This window comes from Heterocephalus glaber, unplaced genomic scaffold (genome assembly GCF_053883595.1).
Source record: "Heterocephalus glaber isolate CG9 unplaced genomic scaffold, H.glaber_assembly_v1.0 deba00001104, whole genome shotgun sequence".
NCBI lineage: Eukaryota > Metazoa > Chordata > Mammalia > Rodentia > Bathyergidae > Heterocephalus > Heterocephalus glaber.
This window is the reverse complement of record NW_028258193.1, coordinates 4,689,355-4,715,736: the sequence shown is the minus strand read 5'-3', so window position 1 is coordinate 4,715,736 and position 26,382 is coordinate 4,689,355. Positions and strand designations below refer to the sequence as shown.

The following is a 26,382-nucleotide window of genomic DNA, read 5'->3' as shown; positions in this document are numbered from 1 at the left end:
GGAGTTCTCCAGCAGGGGTTTCCACCCTCCTGCTGCCGTGGGTAACCAGGACGGGACCTGAATGTCAACTGCGCCAGAGGCCCCTGGAGGTCTGAGTCCTCACCTTGCCCTTTGCTGTGGGCTCAGGGCTGAAGGAGGCTGAGCGAGGACCTTTCACACACACCATTCTCCTTCCCACCACCACGAGAAGAAAGAAAACAATAACTTGCAAAATAAATGCAACCTCAGAGACCCCTCCCCAAGCCCTCCTGCAATTCCCTGCTCTGAGCGCTTCCTTGGGGACCTGAGGGGACCTCCCACCTTTACCTGCATTCCTCCACCTAAGCCCGGCCAGGGTCCTCCTTGACTCAGCCCCCTCTCACCTCCCCTGTGCACTCCCCGCCCAGCCCACATTCCCACACCCGGTCACCGAGAAGGGCTTGGCCCTTTCTCCTTGGCTTAAGGCAGCCCCTTCCTCACGGCGCAGGGATGCGCCCCTCCCTCTCTGCGCTCCTGGAATAGTCTCTGAGCCAGAGCTGTTTCGCGGGAACACGTGAAAGGTAGAGGGAAGGCTTCCACTGCCCTGGCCGGCGGGCACCACAGCTGCACTGCACCATCTTTAGAACCCGGATCCACCCAGTCTGCGACCCACACAGTCCGCTGAGCGCCCTCCCTGCCGGGCCCTGGTTGAGTCGTTGAGGCCCCTCCTCCTCTCACTCACGTTAGTGGGGGACCCGTCTTACTAAAAATAAACAAGCTAGACGGTGAGCGCCATGAAGCAAAGGTGAGGGCTGCAGGTGCAGGGGCTGGGCACGGACCCCAGCTCGACCCGTGCAGCCTCGAAGCAGAGCCCAAGGTCCCGGGCTGCATCCCGCAGCCCTCGCCCTCCCTCTTCTGTCCTCGCACACGAAAGGGTGCGGCCCACTCGATCAGTTCCCCTGCACTAACCCAAAAAAAGCCTGTTCCTCCTCCTCTTCCGGCTCCCTGCCAGGTGTCTGCCCAGGCCGGGGTGGGGGCGGGGGGGGGAGCCCTGCCACGGGCGGGCAGACTTGGGACCCAGGCTCGCTTGGGCTCCGTGCCAGCCCCCGTGCACCTCTCCTGGCAGAGACGCAAGCTCTGAGCCCGGAGAGGGAGCAGCGCTCTGCCCACCCACGGCTTGGGGGCAGACTGGTGTTTCCTAGGGGTTGGGAAGTTCGCCAAGATTTTCAAGCACTAGGGAAGCTTTTCACGGGATTACAATGCACTCATCTCCACATCAAGTCGTTGGCCAACCTGCAGACGGTGTTTTGAAGACACGGGTTTTTCCAGGAGCCCTATTTATTTAACTGTGCTGGGCCGGTTTGGGACACCTGGGGCGATGCTGCCACCTACTGGACATCTGTCCCAGAGCAAACCCAGCTGAGGCGCGGGCCGCTCCTCTTCCGGCCCCGGGAGTTCGATGGCTTTGTGCTGTGTGCTGCCCTCGAGCAGAGGCTCTGGGGACGCCTTCTACGAGGGCCTAGAGAGGGTTCCCTGGCCCCCCTCGGGGTGCGACAGGAGTCCACCAGGGAAATTCGGACGAAGCCGGAAGCCCAGGCAGCTCCTGATCGCGCCAGGGCTTGACGACCACAGAGAGGACAGGGAGTCCTCCAGGTCCAGTCCCCAAAGGGCGGCTGCACACTCACCAGAGCCGTGCGGTTCTCCACACTCTTCTCTCTCATAGCTTGCGCCTGGTCGTTTATCTAAAGGAAATTTTCCAACTGAAGGAGTGACCAGGACCAACCACATCCCAAAATTTGGTTAGTCCCGTGGTACCAACACTACAAAAATGAAGAAACCTGGGATTGTTAAACTACAGGACAGAGTCCCAGCGCCTGGGGCTGGGATGTAGCTCGGGCCTAGAGCACCTGCCTGGCCTGTGGGGCCTTGGGTTCCGATGCAGCACAGCAAGAACAAAAAACACAAATTAACGCGTATCTCGGCAGCTCAGCACACCTGGATACAAAGCACACGCCCACAGCGATAGAAACGAACCATGGCCGCAGTCCTGGCACGGTGCAAGCAGCACCGAAGGGCTCCGAGGCTGAGACTGACGGGCGGCTCCCAGGGCTGACTCCCAGCGCCCGGGCCTCTGGTCTGACCGCAGGCACCTCGGGAAAAGCTTCTCCGCAGCACGCAGCAGGGCTGCGGCTGGGGCGGCTTTTGTGGTGAGGCCCCGCTGGCGTGCTCTGGGCTTTTCTGGCCGCCTACTTGTAAGATTTCAAAAGCCCCAGTGAAGATTTTCATCCCGCTTCTTCCACATTCTCACGCACCAGTCGGTGCTCCGACCGGCCCACGTGCGATCACAACGGAGCTCGCCCCTGCGCGGGCCTCGGGCCCCCCTGAGGGGACGCCCCTCCCTGCGAGCCCGTCCCCTGCCCCGCTCCTCCCCTGCCAGCGACTTGGCGCCCACCAACCCGGCACAGCGCGCCAAGGGCTCCGCGCGAAGCCTCGGCCGCCGACCGGGCCGGAGCCCTCCCCGCTGGGCCCGGCGGCGGCGCGAAGATGCACGCGCGGCTCCTGGGGCTGTGGGCGCTGCTGCAGGCGGCGGAGCAGAGCGCGCGTGAGTGCAGGGCGGGGGGCTGCGAGGGCTCACACGTCACAGCCCGGGCCCGGGGCTCCCCTCCTGCGGCCCGGCCCGCCCAAGCCCTGCGTGCCGGTGCCCGCTCGGCGACTCCCTCCCTGCCGCCCGCCCGCCCGGGAGTCTGCGCGATTCCGGCTCCTTCCCCGCCAGTGCTCGGTCCCCGGGGTGCGGGGCTCCCCCTCCCCTGCACAGTCCCCACGATGCCGGGGGACGCCGCGCCCGGGTCGGGGTGCCCGCAGCTCTCGTGCCTTTCGCTGGCCAGGAGGGGCACCGAGGCCTGGGAGGCAGCTTGCCAGCGGGAGGCCAAGAACGAGGGGTTCGGGGGAACAGGGGTCCCTTTGGGGTCTAGGCCGGACCCGAGCGGAGGCGGGGCGACAAGGTACCCTTTTCGCGCCTTTCCCGTTTGAACTTGGGCTCTTACCACGCGGGACGAACGTCTCCGCCCACTTCCGCCTCGTCTTCCGGGGCGGGGCCGGGGCAAGAACCGGAGCCCGGGAGGCCCGGAGGCTGCTTGCCGCGTCCGGGCGCGGGCGCGGGCGCCAGCGCCGGTTGGAACGTGACGCGGTCTGGCCCCGGAGCGGAGCTGGGCGCGGCCTAACCCCAGCCCCGCGCGCGGACCCTGGGCCCACCTGCACCGCGGGCAACGCGGTTTCCGCCGTTGGCAGCCGTGCCCAGGCGTGCACTGTAAACGGAAAGGCGGGAAGGGTCCCGGACCCCACTGCCCCGCGCCCCCCGGGCAGAGCCTGCAGCGCTGCCCGCGTGCGTGTTTGGCGTGGGGAGCGCGGGGCGGGGCGGGGCGGGGCGGGGCTCCCGAGCCCCTGGGGCCTCGCGGTTTCCGCTAGAACTCGAGGCTTCTCCCTGTGGATCCCTTTTAAGGGATCAGTCAATCCCGGAAAAACTTCACCGTGCCCGACCCAGCCTCCCCGGTGAAGGGTCACGCGGTCTCAGCATGGCCGAGCTGCCAGGCACTCGCCGTGTTGTCTGCAAGCCAGGGCGCCTTTGTTTCCCCCAATTAAATGTAGAATTACAGATCGGTGCGTGTTCCTGTGACATTTCCACGCACGTGTCTGCCCTCCCACGGCTCTCGTCCTCGCCTGTCCCCTCCGACCCGTGGTAGTGCCCCTGCGGCTTTCAGTCATCTTTTCTTTAGTTGCCACGCGTGAGAGGCAGCGAGTGACAGTTGTCTGTGTCTGGCTTAGTACCTGGCCTCTGGCTCCATCATTTTCTGTAAAGGCCAGGATCCCAGTCTTTGTGCTGAATGACTCCGCTGTGTGCATTTACCAGTTTATTTGGCCCCTTGGCCTGTGTGGCTGGTGCCACAGATTAGCATCTCACCGTGTCCCTCGCTTCGGCTGTGTCCAGGCTGGGGTGCTGGGCACATCCGGTCCTAGTTTCCGTGCTGAGGAACCTGCCTACGCCCCGCTTTCCCACCAGCGGGCTACAAGACTCCTCTCTGCTCTTCTGGCCAGCGTGTTACTTTTGTGGCAAAGACCATTCTGAACAGGCCGAGGTGGTCTGTCACTGTGGAATCGATTTGCACTTCCGTTGCCCCTTTGTTCTTCTTAGAAGAAATGATCTGTTCAGACCATTTGCCGCTTTCATTTTTTTAAGGACTAATTTGGATCTTCTGTTCAGTTTTTTGGGCTCTTTGGGTATTCCGGGTATTGATCCTGTGTTTAAAAAGAAGCTGGCGAAGATTCCCTCCCACTCTGTGGGTTGTCCCTTTGCTCTGCTGCCTGTTCCCTTTGCTGGGCGGAAGCTTTTTAAGTTTTCAGCTCTCGCTCTTGTGCCCTGAGCTGCTGGAGTTCTCTCTGGGAAGTCACTGCGTGTGCTGGAGTCTTCTTCTCCTTCTGCTTCCCTCTAGTAGTTTCGGATGCTAGGTGCAGGTCTTGGATCTGTTCTGAGCTGGTCTTTGTACAGGGTAAGAAATAGGGGTCCAGTTTGAATCTTCTGCATTTGAATATCCTGTTTTCCCGGCACCATGGAAGAGGCTGTCCTTTCTCCCACGTTATGTTCTTGGCACCTGCGTCAGGAGTCAGGGGGCTAATGATGCTTGGATTTATTTTGGGATCCACTCCTGAGTGTGTTTCATCAGGGTCTCCATTTGGTCTATTTTTCTTTTTCCGCCAGCACCATGCTGTTCTTGTTACCGTGGCGTTGTCATGTATTTTGAAATCAGGTATTTTGTGTGTGTGTGTGTTTTTGTTTTGTTTTGTTTTTTGGTACCAGGGATTGAACTTGGGACCTTGCATGTGCAAGGCAGTTGGTGGCACCACCGAGTTAAATCCCTGGCAATATTTAAATGGCCTTTCTTATTAAAAACTTCAAACTGTGAAAAATCATGGTTACATGAAAGGTTTTTTCTAAGTAGCTGGATTTATCAAGTTCAAGCTAACAGTTTAAACAGCTTGATTCATAATCAACATTTTGTAGAAAAATTCATTCTAGGATCACTGTCTTTCAGTATTATCTGGGTTTAAATTTAAAAAGATCAGCAAGCATGCTGAAATCTGCAATATTCCGCAAGATGTTCCATAACATTACTCCAAAAGAACACAGACAACCAACATTCTAGGTTGACAGCAAGTCATAAACCAGAAGAAGGTAATTCACGCCACACACACAGTGGATTAATAACCTTAAATATTAACCTTACTGAGGAGTTCTGCACTAGAGCTGCAAAAAGGAAAATTGTCTTTAAAAATGAGATGAAGTCTTCACTGTGATTTCTTAAGAGATGTGCTCTGGTCTTCCTCTCTTTATTATCTTCGCTGACTCACAAATATTGCTTTTATATCTAAAATTAGTTCAAATAATAGACTATAAACTTCATGAGGTAATGTTTACATATTATGAATTCAGGTATTGTGATGCCTCTAGCAATGATTTTTTTGCTCAGGACTGCTGAAGGTATTCAGCATCTTGGTGTTTCCATATGAGTTTTAAGTTTCTCCAGCTCTGTGAAGAATGTTTTTGCTATTTTGATGAGAATTCCATTGGCTGTAGATCACTTTAGACAGCATGGCTATTTCAACAGCCCCCTCCCAGTCCCTCCCTAGGGATTGAATCCAGGGCCAGGTGCACGCTAGGTAGGTGCTGTCTCCCGCTGAGCTACATCCGCACCCCTTTTTTCAAAATTTCATTTAGAGAAAAATTTCATTTCAACTCCCTAAATTGCTCAAGTTAGCTTCAAACTTGGCAATGCCTCCCGAGTGGCTGGGACAGCTGGCATGTGCAGCCTCGCCAGCTAAGTTAACTGTGCTAATTGTCCCGATTTGTGAACGTGGGAGGTCTTCCCAACTTCTGGTGTCTTCTTCCGTGTCTTTAGGGTTCTGCAGTTTTCTTTGTAGAGGTCTTCCCACATCTGTGTGTGGGTGTGTGTGTGTGTGTGTGTGTGTGTGTGTGTGTGTGGTGAATGGGATTGCTATCCTGATTTTTTTCTCAGTGAGTTTGTTGGCGCTATATAAAAAAGCTACTGATTTTCATATATTGATTTTGTATCTTACTCCTATGGAACTTATTAGCTCCTGGTAGAGACCCCTGTGATCAGGTTGCAGTACCCACCTGCCCAGTATATGACATAGGCCTGAGAAAAAGAATACACTGAGAGACAGAACTAGGAGAGAGAAAGTGGGGGCCAGGACGACCAATGCCAGTGCAACCGACAAAGGCCCTGGCCAGTCCCAGGCACTGACTTTTATTGGCAATCAGTGGGGGTAAAGGCGATGTGTGGTTTCTATGGAAATTAATGTAAACAAGGCTCAGAAAGGACAAGACAAAGCCTTCTTGAATTACGAACAGAACAGACAAAATACATGATTGTAATTAGAGCACTGTCCTTCTACTCTGAAGGTTTAGTTGTGAGAATAGAATTTGGGTGTGAGTTACGCTGACCTTGGCACGTAGGCTTCGCCCAGACTCACTTCTCAAAACAAGCCAATTGTGGGGTTGGCTCTTCACAGCCTGCCTTGGGCATGATCAATATCATGGTCCTCTGCAAGCTCCAGCAGTCTTTTGGTGGAGTCTTTAGGATTTTTCCATGTACAGAATCATGTCATCAGCAAGTGGGGACAACTGGACTTCCTCCTTTCCTATCTGTGTTGCTTTTATTTCCTTGTGTGGCCTAACTGCTCTGGCTGACGCTATGCACCATGAGAATGCACACCCTTGTCTTGCTCTTGATCTTGGGGAAACACTGATCTTAGCAGCCAGCAGCTCCTTTAGGAGCGCCCAGCACTTCCCTGCTGACCCTTGCAGCAGGCTCTTGCTCCAGCACAGGCTTCCTGGTACTTCGGGACACTGTGTTGTCGGTCGTTTTGTTTCTGGTTTTTAATGAGATGGTCAGGTTGGGCGACACAAGGACTCGGGAGAGCCTCAGGAAAGCAAGATTCACATCCTCAAAGGGGGCAGAGCCAAGGGTCCTGGCAGGCCTGTGGGGCCACGCGGATGGTGCTAGGTCATTCGGAGGCAGAGGTCTGGAGCCAGGGGACTGGGAGGCCACAGCCTTGGGCAGTGGGAGGGCGGGCACGTAGGACGGGCTGGGAGAGCAGTTCCCGTGGCGTGTGGGCTGTCACAGTCCCCACTGCGGGGCTCCCGCGGTGAGAGCCGGCGGGACAGCAGCGGCTCCGGGCTGTCTCAGGCGCGCTCCTGTGCTGCCAGGGCCAGCGGGTGCTGCCCTGGGAAGGCGCTCTCCCCAGCCAGGAAGACGCCAGAGCTCCCTAAAACGCAGACGGCTTAACGGTTCCCAACCCTCTCCTCTCTCCCCAGGCCTCGGCTCCGTGGCTTACTTCTTCGCCACAGGACAGCACCTCTGGGCGTGGCTGGCCCTCTCGGTCCTGCTGCCCGGCCTCTTGGTCCAGGGCCTGAGCTACCTGTGGTTCCGGGCAGACGGGCGTCGGAGCCGCGGCTGGCTGCTGGTGCTGCACCTCCTGCAGCTCGGCATCTGGAAGCGGTAAGGCAGCGGCCCCTTGCGGATGAGGGCAGTGGGGCGTCCTCTGTGCCTGGCTCCTGGCCCGGCCCGTCGGGGCCTCCCCGGCCACCCCGCCACTTTGAACATCGGACATCCGGGCCCCTCCGGATGCCCTGGGACCTTTCAAAAGCTTTCTCGTCTTCAGCCAAATTCTGGCTTGCTGTTCTTTCCATCCGTTCTCCAACTTTGGAGCCACATAAAGGAACTCGCTTATGGCAGCGCTGTTCGCACACCTGTCCCCGTGGCTGGAGATGGTGGCACAGAGGTAACTGCTGACGAAATAGTAGTGGCCTGGTGGCATCTGCCACAGCCTTTGTCGCCTGGAAGCCCGGGCCAGGTCTTCCCGTGAGGCCGCAGCCAGGGGGGGCCCCGTGCCGAGGGTTACCTGCCATCCCGGCCCCTCTGCAGGAGAGGTGTCCTTTCCTCTGTCGTCAGAAGAAACGAGGCACTGAGTTCACACAAAGGGTTCGTTCCAGCCCCCAGCCACCTGTCACACATGGGGTGGAAGGGAACTTTTTTAAAAGAGAAGAATCCGAGGTCTCGATCGAGGAAGTCTGCAGCCCGGTTTTATTAAATCACAGATAGGATTCCAGGGTGGCCAGAGAGCTCGGCCAAGGGACCCTGAGTTGCCTTGCTGCTTCCAGTACTTTCTCTGGAGGGTCCCAGACGGCCGAGGCTGGAGTGAGGTGCCCTCGCAGGAGAGACACAGTGGCCACCCGAGTTTCCTGGCCCCAGGGTGTCCCCGCCATGCATGAGGCACCAAGAGCACATCTGGGATCGCCAGTTTCCCCGCACTGGGCCCTGCTGCTGCACCCCTCGGGCAGCCTCTGCCTGTAAGGAAACCGGAAGGGCTGCCCCTGTCCGCTTGCCTGGGCCGTGGTGGTCAGAGGATAGGCCCCCGAGACAGACAGCCCGTGCGAGCACAGCGCCAGGGCCCTGCGAGCCAGCAGCGGCCTCCAAATAGCTGCCGGTGAATCTGCCTTCAGAGGCTCCGAATCCAGCGCTTTTCTGGCATCTACTTAAAAACTGATATGGATAAGTGAAGAGAAGTGAAAACTAGAAATCAGGAAAAACAACAACTGGTCCTATAGGTCTAATTTTCAAAAGAAGTCGGGGTGACCAAAAAGTTATACATGTCATTTAAAAGGACAAAAAATTCAAAACCAAAAATAAAGAAGTGAGAAGAAACAGGAAAGGGCAAAATTTTGGACCATGAGATAAAGCTGGAATGTGCAGTTTTTACAAATGAGCCACAAATTTGGCTTTCGGCTCCAGGACCGCCAGCACAATTCAAGAAGCTGTGGGGTTTGTGGAGTTATTTGGATTACAAGTGAGCGAACACGCGGAACTCTGCTTCCACCGTGAGGAGCTCTGCAAAGGGAGGCGGACCCGGGGGCTTCGCTCGCTCTGGAGCCAGCACGTTGGATCTCAGAAAACGCCCCCAAGTTGCTCTGGAGCACATCGCTCCCAAGTTGCAGTTTGGTAGGAGCGCCTGCAGGAGGAGCCAGAGCAATGTTTCACAGGACCCCGAGCTGCCGGTGACAATGGGTCCTCACCGTTCAGGAGAAACTCAGGGACAACTCCACGTTTTTCTCTTCAGGAGTTTGGTTTCTACCCTAACTATATGCTGCCAACAGCTTTTTACTCTTTTTGAAGCCTGAATAAATCCACTTGGGAACTCAGCACAAGATGATAGAAGAATACCTAATACCTAATGTGCATCTTGGCTTAGCGATTTTTCTTTAGTGGAAGTTAAAAGCTGCATGCGTGCGTGTATACGTGCGTGCGTATACGTGCGTGCGTGCATGTGTGTGGGGGGGTGCGTAGTGTGTGTTACTGGCGGTTGAACCTAGGGCCTTCACACTGAGCTACATCCCAGCCCGTTTTTGTTTTGATACAAGCTCTAAGTTGCTAAATTGCCCAAGCTAGGCTCAAACTTGAGATTCTCCTGCGTCAGCCTCCCAGAGTACTGGGAGTTTTTTCTCAAAGGAAAGTCGCCAACTGTGGGTACGGAGCACGAGCCCAGAACAGATAGGTGGAGACTGACTATTTAAGAGCCCACGCAACAATGCAGAGCTGTCGCGGGACCCTGCACTGTGGCTACCTCGGTGCCAGCATCACCAGGTGTCAGAGGAAGAGAAGAGTCTTACTCTGCGAGTGGGCAGTGACCCCGGTGGGTTTGCTCCGGCTGCTGGCGAGGGAGGACTGCCGCCTACTGACAAACTTGATTCCACAGAGCTCGGCTAGGTTCCTTGACGGCCTGTGTGGTTCTTACTGAGCGGGGACCCTGTGTCCCCCCGACACAGCACCTCCTGCTGCCCCGTTCGCCTCAGAGACCCTCGGGTGCCCTGAGGGTCGGGAGAGACAGACACCGGGTCTCTGAAGGCAGCGAGCAGGCGGGAGGGGTGGAGGAGGTGGGGTGGGGCCAGAGGCTTTGCCCGTGGATGTAGATGTGGACAATCCCGCGCCTTCCGGGCCTCTGGGAGCAGAGGACTCTAGCCACACCCTGACCGTGTCACAAACAGCAGAGTTCGCGTCATTCTCCAAACACAGACCGGGCTGGGGCCCAGTGCAGAGCCGCCCAGGGGTCCTGAGGGCACTGGTGGCGGGCACAGCCCGCTGACGGTCAGTGTGGCAGGAAGTGCACCTAGGTGCTGCGGCACCGCTGTGACAGCCGCCGGAAATGAGAAAAGGCTCGTGGTCGGGTGAGAAGGCTCCGGAGGAGAAAGCTGTGGGATAGACGAGGGCCGAGGAGCCCCATGGCGACATTGGGACAGAAAGCAGAGGCCACAAAACCCAGGCAAGAGCAGGCGTGGGGGTGCAGCGGCCAGGACTGGGGTCAGGTGACCCCACAGGTGACCACCTGAGGCCGAGCCCCGCGTCTTCCTCCTCCTCCCCGCTGTCCGGGCTCCGTCAGCGCTGACCAGGGGTCAGGCCCCAGGCTGTGCCTCCGGCCCTGGGTTGCAGAGGCCGGGGGTCCACCCAGACCTTTCCCATTCCCGGACTCGTGGACGACCCCACCTCCCACTGTCCAGAGCTGCCCCCTCCCTGCAGGCCTGCCCTGTCCCCTGAGCCTCCACCTGTCTCCACCCAAGCCGCCCATTGTCTTGTTTCTCTTCCTACTTAGGCCTTTTGCGTGTGTACGCTTTCTTTCCTTAGGCTTCGAGGAAACATCTTTACATTTCTTACTCTTTCTGTCATCTGTGGCACATGGCCAAACCCCAGTCAAAATGCACTCGGAAGCCAGGTGTGATGGCGCACACCTGTGATCCCTGAGCCGTGGGAGGCTGAAGCAGGAGGATCACACAGTCAAGCCCAGCCTGAGTGACCTAATGAGACCATCTCAAAAGTTTGAAAACAGGGCGGGCTGGGATGTAGCCCAGAGAGAAGGCCCTAGGTTTGATCCCCAGTACCTAAAGAGAAGTATCTTGAACCAAAGAAGCCTGGAGGACAGGAAGAGGAAACTCAGGGCAAGGAGTACGTGGCTACAGTTTTGCTTCTGTTTTTCTTCACATTAAGTTTGTGTCGGGAATCTTGGCTTCAAAGACTCAGTAAGAATTCAGTCCACCCCAGGCTTCCAAATCATGGAAAAGGAAAACGTTTTCCCTACGAATGTTTCCTGGGCCATTTCAAAGAGCGCCCCGCCTTCCGCCTGGACGCAGCAGTGCTGGCCTCAGATCAGTCCCGAGATCGTCGTGGGGTCTGCGGGCTCCTGGCGGAGGTTTTCAGGTGACCCGGAAGGTCGTGCTGCTAGGGCTCAGGACTGGGGACTGGAGTCCCCACCGAGCTTCTGGGCAGGGCAGCTCCAAGCAGGCGGGAGGGGTCACCCTGAGGCCCCCACGCGCAGTCTCCAAGCCCACAGTGCCGGCCACTTTCCGTGGGTGCACGAGGTGAGAGGTGGAAGGGTTTGCAGGGTGGCTATGGAAGCAGGAGGAGGTAGGCGCGTTCTCCTTTTCCACACCGCAGGACTGTCACCGGGCCAACGAGTGGGCCGAGCACAGCCGACCTGGGCCCTGTGTGCGCCCGACCCCTCCCGGCCTCCGTGTGTGCGGGTGTCTGGCCGTCACCCTCTGTCCTCGCCTGGCTCCGCACTTCACGCTGTGGACACCCGAACGCTTCCAGACTTGCTGTCCCTGCGGCCTGGCTCTCCACTGCCACCCGCTTTCCGACGGCTCTGTGTTCTGGTCCAGGCACTTCCATGCGAGCAGCACCAAGGCCCTGTCTTTAGCCCTCTGCTACCCACAGCGACCTCTTCCGGCCATTTCCACTACCCCGGCCACAGCTGTCGCCTCTGTCCCGGCCCTGTCACCTTCAGGAGCCCCAGGCCTCACCACTCGGGAGAGCAGCAGCTTCCCCAGCCGGCCTGCACCCTCGGGGGCTTCTTCCTGTGGGTGGCAGGCAGCTCCAGGTCCAGCCCCAGAGCCACCTGTACCCCTCACCTCCTGCCCAGTCAGGTCCTGGTCCCTATCCCTCAGTGTCCCCTGCACCAGCTCCCTCCTTTCCATTTGGTCCATTCAATTTCCACCGGACCCTTCAGGAATTACTGCTTAAAGTATTAACTTTTGCCCTGCTGTCCCTCTCCTGTGTAACTCAGGCATGCACACACCTCGTATACACATGCATGCACGCTTATATTCACACACTTACCCCATACCCCAAATACGGTACATACCTCTCCCACATTCACCTTTCCAGAGAAAAATCCAGACCCCACAGCCTGAAATTCAGAGCCCGACTGACCTCACCAGGCCCCACCAGTGCCCAGTATCACTGCTCCACTCCAGCCCCATGGGCCTCTTGCGGGACCCAGGGAAGCCCGGCCCCCTCCCTGCCCACTGCTCCCCATGGGCCCCAGTTCCAGGACAGAGTTCTGCAGCCCAGGGTGACAGGCCGGGGTCTTCACCTCAGTGCTCCAAAGCTCTGGCCTAGCCCAGCACTAGCAGCAGACCTCTGTGCACAGAGGGAATTCATCGCGTCCCAAGGGGCCCTGGGGTGGGGATACAGCCAGGGTCACCTGCAAACCTCTCAGGGCTCTCGGCCTGCACCCTTGCCCTGCAGCAGCTCTGGCTCAGCTCAGAGACAGCCCCCACACAGGGCCTGGCTCTGGCCCTCCAGGAGAGGGGAGAGTGAACTGGGATCCTCAGCTTGCTGTCTGTGACCCCCCCCCCCCCGCAACATCAGCTGTGCATGGGCTGCCCCTCGGGATGCTGCCCTCACTTCTGCAGATAAAAGGGCAATCCCTGTGTCACCCACCTTTCTCTCCTCAGGCACTGGGACACCTTGGCGGCCCTTCAGAGGGGACGGCAGGCCCCTGGCCCAGGCCAGCCGCAGCTGCAAGAGGCAGACCTGGCAGCGCTCCGGCTCCTGGAGGCCCTGCTGCAGAGCGCCCCTCAGCTGCTGCTGCAGACCTACATCTCTCTAGCCTCGGGCTTCACAGAGGCTGTGCCAGGTGAGCAACTTCCGAGGAGGCAGAACTCACACCTTGGTTAGCAAAGCCCCCCGCTGTGAGGCCCGAGCTCGGGAGAACCAGGCACCCCGGGCTCGCTTGCCTGGCTTTTGCTTCCTGCATGTAGGTGTGTGTGCATGTGCGTGTGCATGTGCGCATGGCTGCTAGCCCCGCCAAGGAGTTTGATCAGCGGTGCACTTCCCGCTGGGCCAGGTTTTTCATAAGAGGTTCGATGCCCCACAGAGAAATGTGGGGAATGGATCTTCATTGCCGGGGCTTGGGGGTCTGCATGGGACACTGTGACACTGTGTCTGTCTGATTCCTTTCCAGGGGTCAGTGCCCTGCTGTCCTGGTCCTTGCTGTCCTGGGCCCTTGTGTCCTACACCCGTGTCCTTGACGTCATGAAGCCAGGCCACCGTGACGTGCCATGGGTGGCCCTCTTCTGCCAGCAGCTGTGGCGGATGGGCATGCTGGGCACCCGAATCCTGAGCCTGGCTCTGTTCTGCAGAGCTTATGGTGCTTGGGTGCTGGTGGTGGGAGGTAAGTGGAGCAGGTGGGCCAGTCGTCTACTGCTGGGTAACAAACTGCCCCAGAAGTGAACTTAGCACAAACAGCACTGCATGATCCTCAGTCCAGGGCCGGGCTGGCTGGGCCTCGGGCACAGCAGGACCACGGGTGCCCTGGCCGCAGGGGCCTGAGCGTGAAGATGCATCCTCACTCACACCAGGCACCCAGCGCTCTTCTTGCAGCTTCGCTCCAGCAAAGCACCCGAGCTGCTCTGGGGACACAGGAAACCGAGACCACCTGAAAGGCAGGCCTGGACCTGGCTCAGTGCAGCTTCTGCTGCATTCTGCCGGCCAGAGTAGGCACGGGCAGCCCAGGCTCACGGGCTCGGGTGGACTCCAGTCCCGAAGAGGGAGCATCCAGGGCCGGGCCATACCTGCTGGGACTTGGAGTTCGAGGCGCAGCCTGAGCTCCCAGCCCCGGAGGCCCTGTGATGAGCTGAGCCTTCCCCAGGGCTCTGTGTGGGCTGGGGTCGCTCTGCAGGAAAGCTGTCCCTCGGACGGCAGGGAGGCAGAGTCCACCCTGACTCAGCACAGTGTACAGCATAGCACTATGCTGCTCTTCGCCTCCTTGGCGGCTGAATCTGGGCGCTGTCTCCGTTCCCAGTGGGACAGCTCCACGGACCAGGCCCTGCCGCAGCGCCCAGATATGAATGGCGCTGACGGGGGCCCGTCTGCCCCCGCGGACTCTTGACTGTCCCTGTGTGTCCCTGCCAAGCACAGCAGTCCCCGCTGGCCATCGGTGAATGCACTCCGCAGGAAGGAACAGTATACTCTTGTTTTACAAGAACTGGAGACACTGCGAAATATCTGGCCCTTGGGCCCCGGGGAAAACATGTAATAGAGTTATTGGCAGAAAAGACCATTTTTTAAAAACAACTGTGCTCCTAAAAAGAAGTTAGTTATGTTGTATTCATCCACTTTAACATTCAGCTTGAGCTCCAAAAGGATATCTTTCATCTTAAAGCGTAGGAATAAGAATTATAGCTGGAATGCGTGGATGGAGTTCTTCCCTTTGGGTGTGGAGGTTTTGGCTCTGTAGCAACAATTCGAAAATAGTGGACCAGAGTCAGTTTTATGAGCTCGTCAGATGCCTTTTGGCGTGAAAGAGGCATCAGTGCCTAATATCCGGTCATGTTAGTGGCGCTGGCCTTTGTGTTCTCCTCTGCAAACTAGGTCACTGCCCTTAGGAGATGAGAGCGGGCAAAGCGTATGTGTGCAAAGACAGAATGGGCTGCTTTTCGTGCCCTGCGGATCTCCCCAGGGTTTTGATGTCTTCCGGGGTGCTGACCGGGTGGCCCGAGCAGAGGCGAGTGCTCCTCACCCAGCTCTGTGTCCTGCCGGCCCCGGCTGGCTCTGTCTCTCCAGGCACCCACTGGCTGGTGATGACCTTCTGGCTCGCAGCCCAGCAGAGTGACATTGTGGACAACACCTGCCACTGGCGGCTCTTCACCCTGCTCATGGGGGCCGTGTACTTCCTCTGCTACCTCAACTTCTGGGACAGCCCTTCCAGGAACAGGATGCTCAGCTTCTACCTGGCAAGTGGCAGCGGCAGCGGCAGCTCTGTAATCCTGACCTGCACAGTAGACACAGCATGTGGGTGTGTGCATGTGTGTGTATGTGTGCGTGCTCTTCCTATTAAAGATGGAATATCTTCACTTCAGCAGAAATTCTAAAGGCAGTTATAGTCTGGTGTCTTCTCCCCGCGACCCTCACGAGGTGTGTAGACCTCAGTTCCACTCAGAGGTGGCCTGGTACCTGTCTTCAGGGTGCTGCTAGTCCAGCAGAGGGGATTGCTACTGTTTTTTGAAAAGCTCATAAATATTGGTACCTAAATGACCAAAAAATAAAGCAGAATGTGGGTAGATAGATGACAGGCAAGAAGAAAAAAGGAGAACCTGCCAGAGTCACTTCCGGCGGAGGCGCCTATGGCCGGGCTTGGTTTCCGTCACCTGCCGGGATGAAGGGGATGTGAGCCCAGGGCGTGAGCAGCCGGGCTGAGGCACAAGCATGGGGGGGGGGGGGGGCAGCCAGTGAAGTTACTGTGATTGTGCAGAGTGGGCAGCACCTGGGGCGGCCAGGGAGGCTTTTGGGTGACGCTGTGCCAGGTGCAGAGAGGGGAGCAGAGCAGAGCGGAGGTGGGGCCAGGTGGGGCGTCTTGGGCACGTACAGAGTGGGGAACATGGGGTCTCTCCTGGGAGCTCTGAGCTTCCTCAGTCGGCGCCCTAGGGAAGATGGGGCGTCACCGCGCATGAGTCTGAGGCTGTTAGAAAGTGTGCTAGGTTTGCCCGGGTCTCGCAGGGTGGGGGGCAGACAGAACCCCCTGCCGTCCTCGCTGGCCAAGAGCAGCCGGGTCAACCTTGTTCAAGGTGAGACTCTGTCAGCAGAGATCACGCGGGATACTATGCTGGAAAGTGACCCTAGAAAGGAAAATCGGGCGTCATGGTCAACGGTCACCTGCACTGTGGAAGTCAAGATGCGGTATTTTGAGATGTCTTTCTGGTGAGCTGGCTCGGTCACCCTGGCAACAGCATCAGAGGCTAGAGAGCAAGGGTGGAGACAAAAGAAGCCTGAACAGGAAGTAACGGCCAGAACCAGAAAGCGGCGGGAAAAGCAGGACACAGTGGTGAATCTGGGAGAAATCTCAGAATTTTGACCGAGAGGACCCAACAGCCTCACACCAACAGGTGTGAGGACAGAGGGACACCAGGCCATCTACACATCTGGCCTCAGTGCCACCGATGCTGCCTGGGGACCCTGGCTGGGGTCCCCGGGGAGAGAGGCCTTCCTGGGATCACTAGGCAGCCCCTAATAAGAGTTCTAATTCTTCCTTATTTGAATTTTCTAGACTTAGATGCTGCTAATGAATCGCCATGGCAAATCTTTGGGAGACCTTAGCACGTCAGGATTATAATTTGTCTTTTTTTGTGTCTCCTACATAATACCTAAGTTATGATTTTCAATTTCACGAGGGTACAAAAATGCAGGCGGACACCACTCTTTTGATACCGTATTCAGTAAATTACATGAATTATTCAACACTTTCTTACAAAATGAGCTACTGATTGTGATTCTGCTAATGGGCCGCACCGGGAAATGTCCTAGAGGTCACAGTAGGCACGGAGGACGGAGGAGACGCTCGGACCAGCACAGGAAGCTAAGCTACTGCCCTGACGGCCAGTGTCTCTCCCCGGCCCACAGGTCATGCTGCTGGAGAACAGCACCCTTCTGCTGCTGGCCACGGACTTTGCCCAGGGGGCCTTGTGGACGGGACTGTGCACCATGGCCGGGGTGCTGGCCGGATTTCTGATTGGTAAGACCCAGCATGCCTTCCCCTCCGAGCCTCCCCGCCTTGTGCTTCACAGTGGATTCGGAGGGTGGGAAACTGCGCTCAGGAGGGACTGCTGGAGGCACAGCAGAGCCCAGTGTGGCGCTGGGGGAAGCGTCCTCCAGGGGCAGGAGGAGCGGAGCCGAGCCCCAGGGCAGCTGGACTGCGGTACCGCTGGCGAGGGTGAGCTGAGCCAGCCTCTCTGCCAAGGCTGGGCGCTCGTAGGACCGAACACGGGTCAGGCCTCGGGCCATGCTGTCCCGGTGCCGCCCACCCCCCAGGCCGCCGGAGCTCAGCAGGGCCTCCTCTCCAGCACCAGAACCCCACGTCCAGCAGCTCTGCCCACCGCACAGACTCAAGCCGCTCCCCGACTCGGCCTGCAGTGCAGCTGTCCTGGGGTCAGCAGCTCGTCCCACGCAGAGACCCGCAGGTGTCTGCAGCCGCCCTTGGCCCTGAGCTCCTGCCCACCCCACCCTGGGCCTCACCCAGAGGAGTGCGATCGGGCCCGGGGACCCTGATGGACATAGAGCAGCCTGGACTCCATGCTCCGGAGGTGTAGCTGCTCAAGGCGGGAGGAGACCCCGGGAGCCCTGCACCTGGGGCGTACGCGCCTCCCCTCTTCTGTAGCCGACCGGAGCCGTGGCTTGGTAGAGCAGGCCAAAAATTGAATTTTCTCTTTTGAGATAGCCGCAGCTTCAGAAAATAGCAGAGAGAGCTCCCCGTACCTTTACTCAGTTTCCCCAGTGGTCAGACCTCCCAGGACTGTAGAGCAACTTCAGGACCGGAAGCAGCCGCACGCGCGGCCGAGAGGGAGCCGACCCCGTGCAGGGCGCCAGTGGCCCACTCCAGCCGCCTCTCGCCCCGCTCTGCTTTCACGGAGAGAGCCGCGCTCGCCCAGAGGACCCCGCGGGCCTCCGTGTGTAAACCTCGGGCAGGCTGCGGGCACCGGCGCCCCCTGCACGCGGAGAGGCCCCCACCCGAGCGCCCCAGGACGGAGCCCGAGCCTCCCAGCCTGACCCTGACCCCGGGACGCCGCCTGCCTGCTGTTCCCGCGCCCGCCTGCAAGGGGAGCCGCTGCCCAAGCCCAAAGGAAAGCAAGCTGGCCGGCATTGCTGAAAATTAAATTATTTTAGGGATGTGTTCACAATCAAGCAGATTACAGGAAGTCAGTGAACGCTTTTTAAAGAGGCAGATCCGGCTCACAGCCAGGTCCCCTCTTCCCCCGTCAGCCGACTTTCCCTGCACAATGTGCCCGCGGGGCTGCACCCAGCCCAGGGCAGGCCTGGCCTTGGGGAGCGCTGCCCCTGAGCCTGCTTGCGGGTCCTCCTCAGTCGGGCGTGGGTCACCGTGCCCAGCCTCGGGGGGCTTGCAGTGAGGTGGCGGCGCCCTGCCCAGGGGCCGTGAGGATACAGAGCAGCGTGAGGGCGCAGTGCCTGCTGCAGGGTGGCCCCGAGCGCCAGACTCTGCCTCCCGTCCACGCTCCTGCCCTGCCACCGACCCGGGCCCGGCCCCTGTCCGTCCGCACTGTGCCCGGGACGGGGCCTGGGGCCGCTGGGCTCTCCGCCCTGGCCCTGCGCGCCCTGGCCTGGCTCCGCAGGTTTCTCCCGGCAGGGTTTTCAGGCCGCGAGGTGTTTGTCCAGCACCCTGAACCCAGCACTTCCGTGCAGCAGGAAACTGGAAACAGCGGGGGTGGCTTACGGGAACCTGCTAAAGAGATTATGCGCCGGCAGCGCTTCTGATCAACACAGGGAGCTGACAACAAAGTGATTAGGTTGTTTGCGCGCAGAGGAAGTTGCTGCTGCTCGGGGGAAAGGCCTTGACGTGCGCACTGAACCTGTGCTTTGCTCCCCTTGTTTTTGAGGCTTTCTCACCCTGCCCTCCGGCCCTGGAGTCCCTCGCAGGAGCCCATGGTGGAGCCCAGTGTTTGACCCTGAAACGGAGACAGCAGAGTGAAGTTTCTGTGGGATACCTCACGCGCACGCACGCACACGCGCACATGCGCACTCATACGGAGCTTCAGGACTCCGTAGGAGCTGCCTTCCAGGGAGAAGCCACAGAACCAACAGGAGGCAACTTTGTTATTACAATTCTAAGTTTAGACACGTGGCTTTGCTGTTTATAGAAGCCAGGGTCTCCTTAAATTCCCCTCCAAATCTCCTGCTCTGACGTCCCAAAAAGAATCGTTTTGGTTTTTGAGACAGGGTTTCACTAGGTAGTTCAGGCTGGTTTTAAACTCACTGCATAGCCCAGTCTGGCCTCAAACTCCCAGGGATCCTCCTGCCTCAGCCTCCCAAGTGCTGAGGTGGCAGGCCTGCACCACCACACCCAGCTAAAAATGAAGGTTTTAATTGAGAGCCAATTTATATTGTTCTCCTCGGAAATGGCCACACCTTGTACTCCCGACCATTGAGAGGATGCCGGCTTCCAGGAACATAACTGCGTGCTCTCTCCCTTTCTCAGGCAGCATCTCGCTGGTGGTTTATTACAGCCTGCTACACCCCGAGTCCACAGACATCCGGCAGGGCGTCATGGCGAAGTGCTGTGGCCCAGCAGAGGAAGGCTCTCCAGCCCGACAGAGGCCCAAAAGCCCAGCCTCATGCCCATTGGAGAGCTACAGGCTGCCGAGTCCAGAGCAGCCCCCAAGCCCAAAGCAAGGACCCCCAGGGGCATGGCTGGGGAGCCAGGGTCCGAGGGACCCCTCTCTCCTCAGTCATCACCACTGGCTGCTGGTGAAGCTCGCCCTGAAAACCGGAAACCTGTCCAAGATCCACGCTGCCTTTGGAGATGACGATCCTTCCTGCTCTTGTCCCCCTGAATGGGGGCCAAGTCAGCTCTGCAAGGCACAGCAAGAACCCCCAGCCTCCCCCCAGGACCCTTCAGCCTGGGGGAGAGGCCTCGAGTGGCGAGGTGCCCCCACGGCAGAGGCAGACTCACCAGAAACCTCCAGCTACGTCTCCTTCACCAGTGATGGCCAGGACGGCCCGCTTGCCCAGGGACCACCAGCGACACGGGGCAAGGAGGGTCCTGGCGCTCAGGGGAGGGGTGCAGGTGGGCAGCCCGGAGGATGGGAGGGGTGGCAGAGTGAGACACTGTACTTCAGTGCCACCACGCTGGAGGCCGCGTGCTCACCCTGGGTGGCCCTGCCCAAGAGGGCACAGCAGAGGGGCGGCCCTGCCCAGCCAGCCTCGCCCCGTCCAGGTGCCAGGCCCTTCCCCAGCACTGTGGCAGACATCAGCCCCATCCCTGGCCCAGACCCAGGCAGACATTTCCGCCCCAGCATGGCCCTGCTCGGGGCAGCCAAAGAGGCCCGGGACTGTGGGGAGTGGCGAGTACCAGCCGGGGACCCTGGCCACCCCACCCCTGTGGGCGCACAGGTGTCGCCTGCTGTGCAGCCCTGCCTGACCTCCACCCCAAAGTCGGCGCCGACCCCGTAGGACAGCAGCCACAGGGACAGGTGGAAGCAGGAGCCCAGCTCCCTCGTCTGAGCACAGCCGGCGGGCCACAGCGTCCACCCTGCCACCGCTGCCCTGGGGCCAAGTCTGCACGTCCAAAAACTGAGGGGACAGGGCTGGGGAACCCCAAAACCCCGGCAAACACCACAGCTCACACTCAGGGAGAAGCGGGCCAGGCTGCGGCGGGGAGCGCTCTCAGCTGGGTGAGCCCTGCCTCCGCCCGTGCTGTGGGCTCCGGGAGACGCAAAGGTGAACACAGAGCCCTGTTTTGTCCTGCGTTCTTCTTGTACTTAGCTTTCGTGACACTATGAGTTATTAATCTGTTTTTCTCAGTGTAACCTAAGTGCATTAAATTTTGGAAGCTCTCAGATAAGCAATGCAAGCCCTGTCTGGAAGTGGATGAGAACTTTGCTTACAGCCAACAGGACCTAAAAGGCAGGTGCCATTCTGAGACTGCGCATCTTCCTCACAGCCAGGCTGGTGTTTTTCTGAAGCACCCACTCCTTCCCACGGCCACCCTGCTTCCTGTGTCTCCGAGCTGTGCCCCCCCCCCCCCGTAGCAGGTACAATCCCTGACCTGCGCACCCAGCAGGGAGGGGACGCTTGCCCCTGTCCCCGGAGGCTGTTTTCTCCTAACTCCCCCCCACCCCGAAAGCTGTCCTGGGGGCCATGTCCATCGCTCCTCCAAGCCTTCATCAGTAGCTTGCTAAGGAAGTCCCGTCATCGGCTACCAAGGGAAAGGTACCGGCAGGCGCCTGTGGCTTATCCTCCACAGCCCTCAGGGCCCAGGGCCGTATTCGAATCCTCTCCCCTGTGCGGGCAGAAGGGGACCCGCACGGAGCAGCCCAGGGCACCGCTCGGCTCTGTTCCTTCTGCAGAGGTGGCCACGTGGCTTCAGTGCACACGGGGTTTCAGTGGCAGGAAGCAGCACCGCGTGACTCGGGCCCAGCGGGCATCTCCGGGCGGCTCTGCAGGGAGAGGCTCGAGGTCGACCCAGGATCCGGCCAGGGGTCTCCTAGGGCGGGTGGGAGGTCCGGGGGCACGGGCCCTGCCCGGCGGGCACCACACTCCTCCCCTGCAGATGGGGCCTGACGACAGCACCCAGTCCAAGCGTCCCTTCGCTCGGATTCCGATTCCTGGCCTTAGGGTCCTGGAATTTATCGCAGCAGGAAGTTAATGCGGTTACCAAAGGCTCTGAATTGATAAACCAAGACATGAGGTGTGCTCAAAAACTGCAGAGTGTCTGTGCTTTTAAACGTATCCCAGTAAGGCCTGTTGCCATGACCCCACCCCCCCAGTCCTCCGCCTCCTCGCAGCGCCCTTCCACATCACTCGGGAGTCTCCCTTCGCGAGTCTCCCTTCGCGAGTTTGCTTATTTGCACTGGCCTGGCGCCTCGGTGTCCCGAACTGACCGTTCGCAGGCATTCTGACTTTGGGGAAGAGCCAGAAATGGAGGGTGCGGGCCCAGCGGCGAGGACGCAGCCACCGTCAGGTCCTGACGAGGCTGCCTTTGCCTCGGGTGGCGCTGGGCAGCAGCGCTCGCCGTGCTCTGATCCGAACTCATAAGCCACTGCAGAAGGGCTCCGGAACCGCGGTGGGCAGTGGCGAGAACCGCGGGATCCGTGCGCTCGAAGCGGGGGAGGGCGTGAGGAAGATGGAAGGCAACACGCCCGCCACTGCGATCCGTGGTTAAGACCTAAGCATTGCCTCGAAGGCCCTGCACACACTAATCCAGAAGTACTTTAACCTTCATGCCCCCACGACTGGCTCTGGATCCAGCGGGTCGCTGCCCCTTCTCTCTTGCTGTGAGTCGGGTTGGGCGTGGGGTGGGGAAGGGGACCAGGTCCCTGGCTCTTGCGCTGCCGATCTTTGCTGGGTTTAGACTCTGTTTTCCCGCCTGGCTTTGGGGGCAGGGGAGCCCAGGGCACCGTCAGCAGGCCAGGGTGCCCACGGCATCCTCAGGACCATCAGCTGACCCGGACGGCCCGGGGCACCGTGGCTCCTTTGCTTATCAAGCCGGAGATGTCGAAGCACATTCTGAGTCTCCCTGAATCCTCTCTAGGCCAAATGCTGACTCTTCTAGGGTTTCTTAAGCACCCTGAGAGGACTCTATTTTAAAACTCAGACTGGTTTCTCTCTCTTTAAAATAGACTTTTATTTTGCTGCCTCGCACTGATTCCGTTTTCCACTCTACTCTGGACCACCCACTGTCCTGGCCCCAGAATGGGAGACTTTAGTGCACAAACTGTATCCCCAGCCAGCCGGGGGGGGGGGGGAGGTCACCCTAAACACCTCAGGCCTGTTCGCCTCTCCTACTTCAGTGTAGCCACAGTCAGAGAAGAAAGGAAGCACACGCCGGATAAACGTGTGGGAGGCGATTCAGGCTCCGACGCCTGTCAAGCCAAGCCCTCGCCCGAGAGCCTCACAGAAATCAACCTGACCCATGTCCCCTGGCTACTCCTGAGCCCGAGAGTCAACACAGTCGCTAACCCGAGTTCTACCCCAAACGCCATCGCCCTTTTTGAGTTAAGGTCGCAGGAGGGACTCTCCCCCGAAAGTCCCATGGAAAAGTCCACGCAGATACGTTCGTGACGCAGGACTGTGATCGCAGCACTGCCGTCAGGCTTTCCACCGGACGCGGCCGGAATCCTGGTGGAGCACACTTCTTTCCAGCTGGACTAACATAGGTTTTCCGCCCGTGGCGGGTTGCGATTTGTTTACACATTGGTGAGGCTGGGAGAAGACGAAGCTAGAAACAGAATAAACAGCAGGGATTTTTGTTCTTAGTGTGTCCTTTCAGTTGCAGCTCGGAGAACACAAAACAAAGAGGCTGCCAACCACCCAGCATGGTGTCGTCTCAGCGCTCCGGGAGGGAGGCTGAGGCAGGAGGGGTCACAGGTTCAAGCCCAGCCTGGACAGCTTAGTGACTTAGGGAGTGCCTATCTCAAAATGTAAAAAGGGATAGGCGGGGATGTAGCTCGGTGTAGAGACCCTGAGTTCAAATCCCAATATCACACCCAAAAAATGCAGGGAGAGAGGAGAGCGGGAAAGGAAAGAGAGAGAGAGAGCCGGGGGGGGGGGGAGAAAAAGGGAAGGGGAAGAGGAGGAGGAGGGGAAGGAAAAGAAAGAGCCAAGCAAAGCTGATTAAGGGTATCGTCTGGACTCTAAGATTTCGGATTTTTAAATGACACTTTGTCTTTCGCTTTCTTTTAAAAATGAAGCACTGGGGCCAGGGATTTAGCTCAGTGGTTTCCCTGCCTGCCTTGCAAGCGCAAGGACCCAAGTTCGAACCCCGGTACCAAAAAATAAAATAAAAATGAACCAGTAGATGAAAAGCCAGGATTCGCTTCATCCTGGTGCCGAGGAGAGGCCATCTCTGAGCAGCACACGTGGCCGTCTGTTGGGGGAAGGCCCCGGGAAGCCAAGCGGCTGTGAGGGGCCCTCTTCCTGGGCGTTTCCCAGCCACGCCTGTCCACCACCCGAGTCCTCTCCCTCGGGCAGGGCAGGGCCCTGCGGCTCCTTCTGTCCCAGTCCCTGCTGACTGCCCGCCCTCCAGGGAGGGCAGAGCCGGAGTCCTCCATGTGGTCAGTGTCCACCCGTCCACCTTCGGCACCGGAGGCCATTTGCCCCATGGCGACCCCGACAGGCCCAAAGGGAGAAGGTCCGGCCACAGAGTCCTGGGGGACAGAGCCGCGGGAGCCCTCGCGGGACACGGGCTCACAGGTGAAGCAGCTCCTGAAGCAACGGGCACCGTCCGTCCCGCGCCCGCTCTCTGCGCACACATCCTGGGAACTTGGAGACCTGCGTTTCTCCCACAGTCCGGAGTGGTGCGATTCATCTGCAAGGAGTTGGAAGGACAGAGGCCGGTGCTGAACGCTGCCAGGTTATGGAAACACCCCCCAGCACTTTAAGTCATTCATTTTCAGTAACTTAGCTAAAGGCTTTTCTGGCTCAGCTGTGACCTGGCTTTGGGATCCGTGGCCCATCGCCTGCTCTTGTTCAATTCATGGTGACTGAGCCGCAGTCCTGGGTTGCAGCAGCTCAGGGCGTGTGACAAGGGATGGCACCGACAGGTCACGGGACACCCACGGTGGAGGCCTTGAGGAAGTGGGGGTGTCTCACTGTCCCCTGCGGGTCCCAGCACCCGGAGCCCCGGAACCCACACACTCAGTGCGGTCCCCAGGTGGCGCTGTCCCCGTCCCAGGGCTCCCTGTGACCCCTCACCGGCACTGAGGCTTTGTCCTCTGCAGCTCAAGCTTGGGGTTCGATCCCTGAGCCCCAGGAAGCAGCCACAGGGCTCATGCAAAGTTCACCATGTCCCTGCGTTTCCCAGTTCCTCAGCGGCTTCCTCATCTGCCCTAGCTGGAGCATGAGGGGAGTGTGAGGGAGCTCCAGGCTCCAGTGCAGCTAAGTTATCCACTTTCCATACCTGATGGGAGTCAGTGTTCAGGAAACCCAGCAAGTTCCTCCTGCAGAAGCTGGGGCTTGGTGGACCAAGGACTCAGCCCCTCCTGGGCTTCTTATGCTGCAGGCTGGGGCCGAGGGCCACAGGGGCCCTGGGAGCGGGAGCTGGGTGCCCCTGGCCGGGGTCATCAAGCGACGCTGTCACCTTCAGGGCCTCTCCAGGGACAGAGCTCAGGGATGGGCCTGTGCTGTGGGTCTGCGCCCAGCTCTGGGGAGGCTTTTCATTCTGTGAGCGGAGACAGGGGAGCCGCTGCTCTTCTCCAGAAATGCTCAAAGAAACGAGCCACCAGGCCACGAGCAGAGTGGAGCAAACTCAGCTGCAGATCGCTAGGAGGGAGGAGCTGGTCTGAAACAGCTCCCAAGGTTGACCTTCAGGGAGGGACAGAGGGAGAGGGCAGGGGGACCGTCAGTCCCTTGTCAGGGAAGAACGGGTGGAGGAGGCGGACAGGCGGGGGAGACTGGATGCTCCATGCAAGGTGCACCTCTCACTGTGCCCTGTCCAGATCCAGCGGAGCCCCAGGGCAAACCGTGCCTTGGAGTGACAAAGAGGAGCCTTGCAGGCACCTGGATTGGCACAGATGCCCCCCTGTGGGGCTGTGGACAGTGGCCAGGCTGTGGGTGGAAGGGCTGGGGACATACAGGTGGTCTCCACCTTCTGCTCAGTTTCACTGTGAACTTAAACTGCTTTTAAAAACAAATCTAAGCCAGCCTTAGTGGTGCAAACCTCTAATCCCAGCACTTCGGGAGGCTGAGGCAGGAAGACGGCAAGTTCGAACCCAGCCTGGGCAAGAACGATTTAGTGGGACGCTGTCTCAAACTACGACAGGTCTGGCTGGGGGCGTAGCCCTGTGTGAAGGCCGTGGCTTCAATCTCCAGCACCACAGGAGAATTCTGAGTGGCACCTTCTCAGCCGAAGCCCAAACCGACCCTCTGCCCCAGGAGGTCTGACCAAGCACCTGAATGTGCCAGTGCAAATGCACCACACCCGCGGGCTCGCACAGGTGGAGGAATCACAGCCATGGCTCTGCACCACGGCAGGAGGAGGAGGAGGAGGAAGGCACATGAGAGCCAGGGGCCACCTCATGGGGAGGACCTCGAGGCCTGCAGTCTCCCCAGGGCGTCCGGAGCCCACACGTGTTCCTCCAAACCCGTGGGTTTGTGTGCAGGGCCTGCTGGCTCCGTGGGGTGAGACAGAGGCGGTTCCCCAAAATCTGCTCTGGTGGGTGGGTGCACAGGCTTTGGAGTTACTGAGCGGGAGCTGGGCCTTCAGCGCCTTGGCCTCCTGTGTGACGTTCCCGCCCCTAAACCCGGGCAGTGGCTGCTCAGAGGCCAGCAGCTTCCAGGCAGGTGTCAGGCCGCAGAGGACAGCGCCGGGGAACGCGCCGTCTCCGGGTGGCTCTGTGTGGGGAGATGAGCACGGGGTGAATTCATTTCCTGTGGACCCCGTGTGAAGCACATTTTCTCCTCCACATCAGAATCCCCTCGGCCGCCTCCCCTCCTTCTGCCCTGGGCCCTCCAGGGGGCTTGACCCAGCAGGGGCCAGGAGGAAGCCACGCTATGTCACCTCCCCTCGCAGGCC

General features: G+C 59.1%; 1 protein-coding gene and 1 long non-coding RNA gene across 10 annotated transcripts in view; one reads left to right on the top strand and one right to left on the bottom strand.

Annotated features, from left to right (window-relative positions):
* The window catches only part of LOC106008123 (uncharacterized), a 54,988-nt gene extending 51,594 nt beyond the window's left edge, over positions 1-3,394 (bottom strand). For both annotated transcript variants that reach the window (XR_015450884.1, XR_001182634.3), the window contains exon 1: positions 3,003-3,394. This is a non-coding gene — a long non-coding RNA (uncharacterized LOC106008123). The remainder of the gene's footprint in view (positions 1-3,002) is intronic.
* Xkr5 (XK related 5) lies at positions 1,425-20,721 on the top strand. Of its 8 annotated transcripts, none has more exons than XM_087210087.1 (7): positions 1,425-2,560; positions 7,349-7,532; positions 12,818-12,999; positions 13,327-13,536; positions 14,928-15,097; positions 16,761-16,872; positions 17,169-18,742. In XM_087210087.1, exons 1-7 carry the CDS (start codon positions 2,503-2,505, stop codon positions 17,444-17,446), a joined length of 1,194 nt encoding a protein of 397 aa, XP_087066213.1. In that variant the 5' UTR covers positions 1,425-2,502; the 3' UTR covers positions 17,447-18,742. The 8 variants fall into 8 exon arrangements, with proteins under 8 accessions (XP_087066213.1, XP_087066214.1, XP_087066215.1 ...); XM_087210088.1 differs by having other exon boundaries at positions 1,427-2,560; positions 14,928-15,155; positions 17,201-18,742; XM_087210089.1 differs by having other exon boundaries at positions 1,428-2,560; positions 14,928-15,155; positions 17,169-17,443.
* The last annotated feature ends 5,661 nt before the right edge of the window (positions 20,722-26,382 follow it).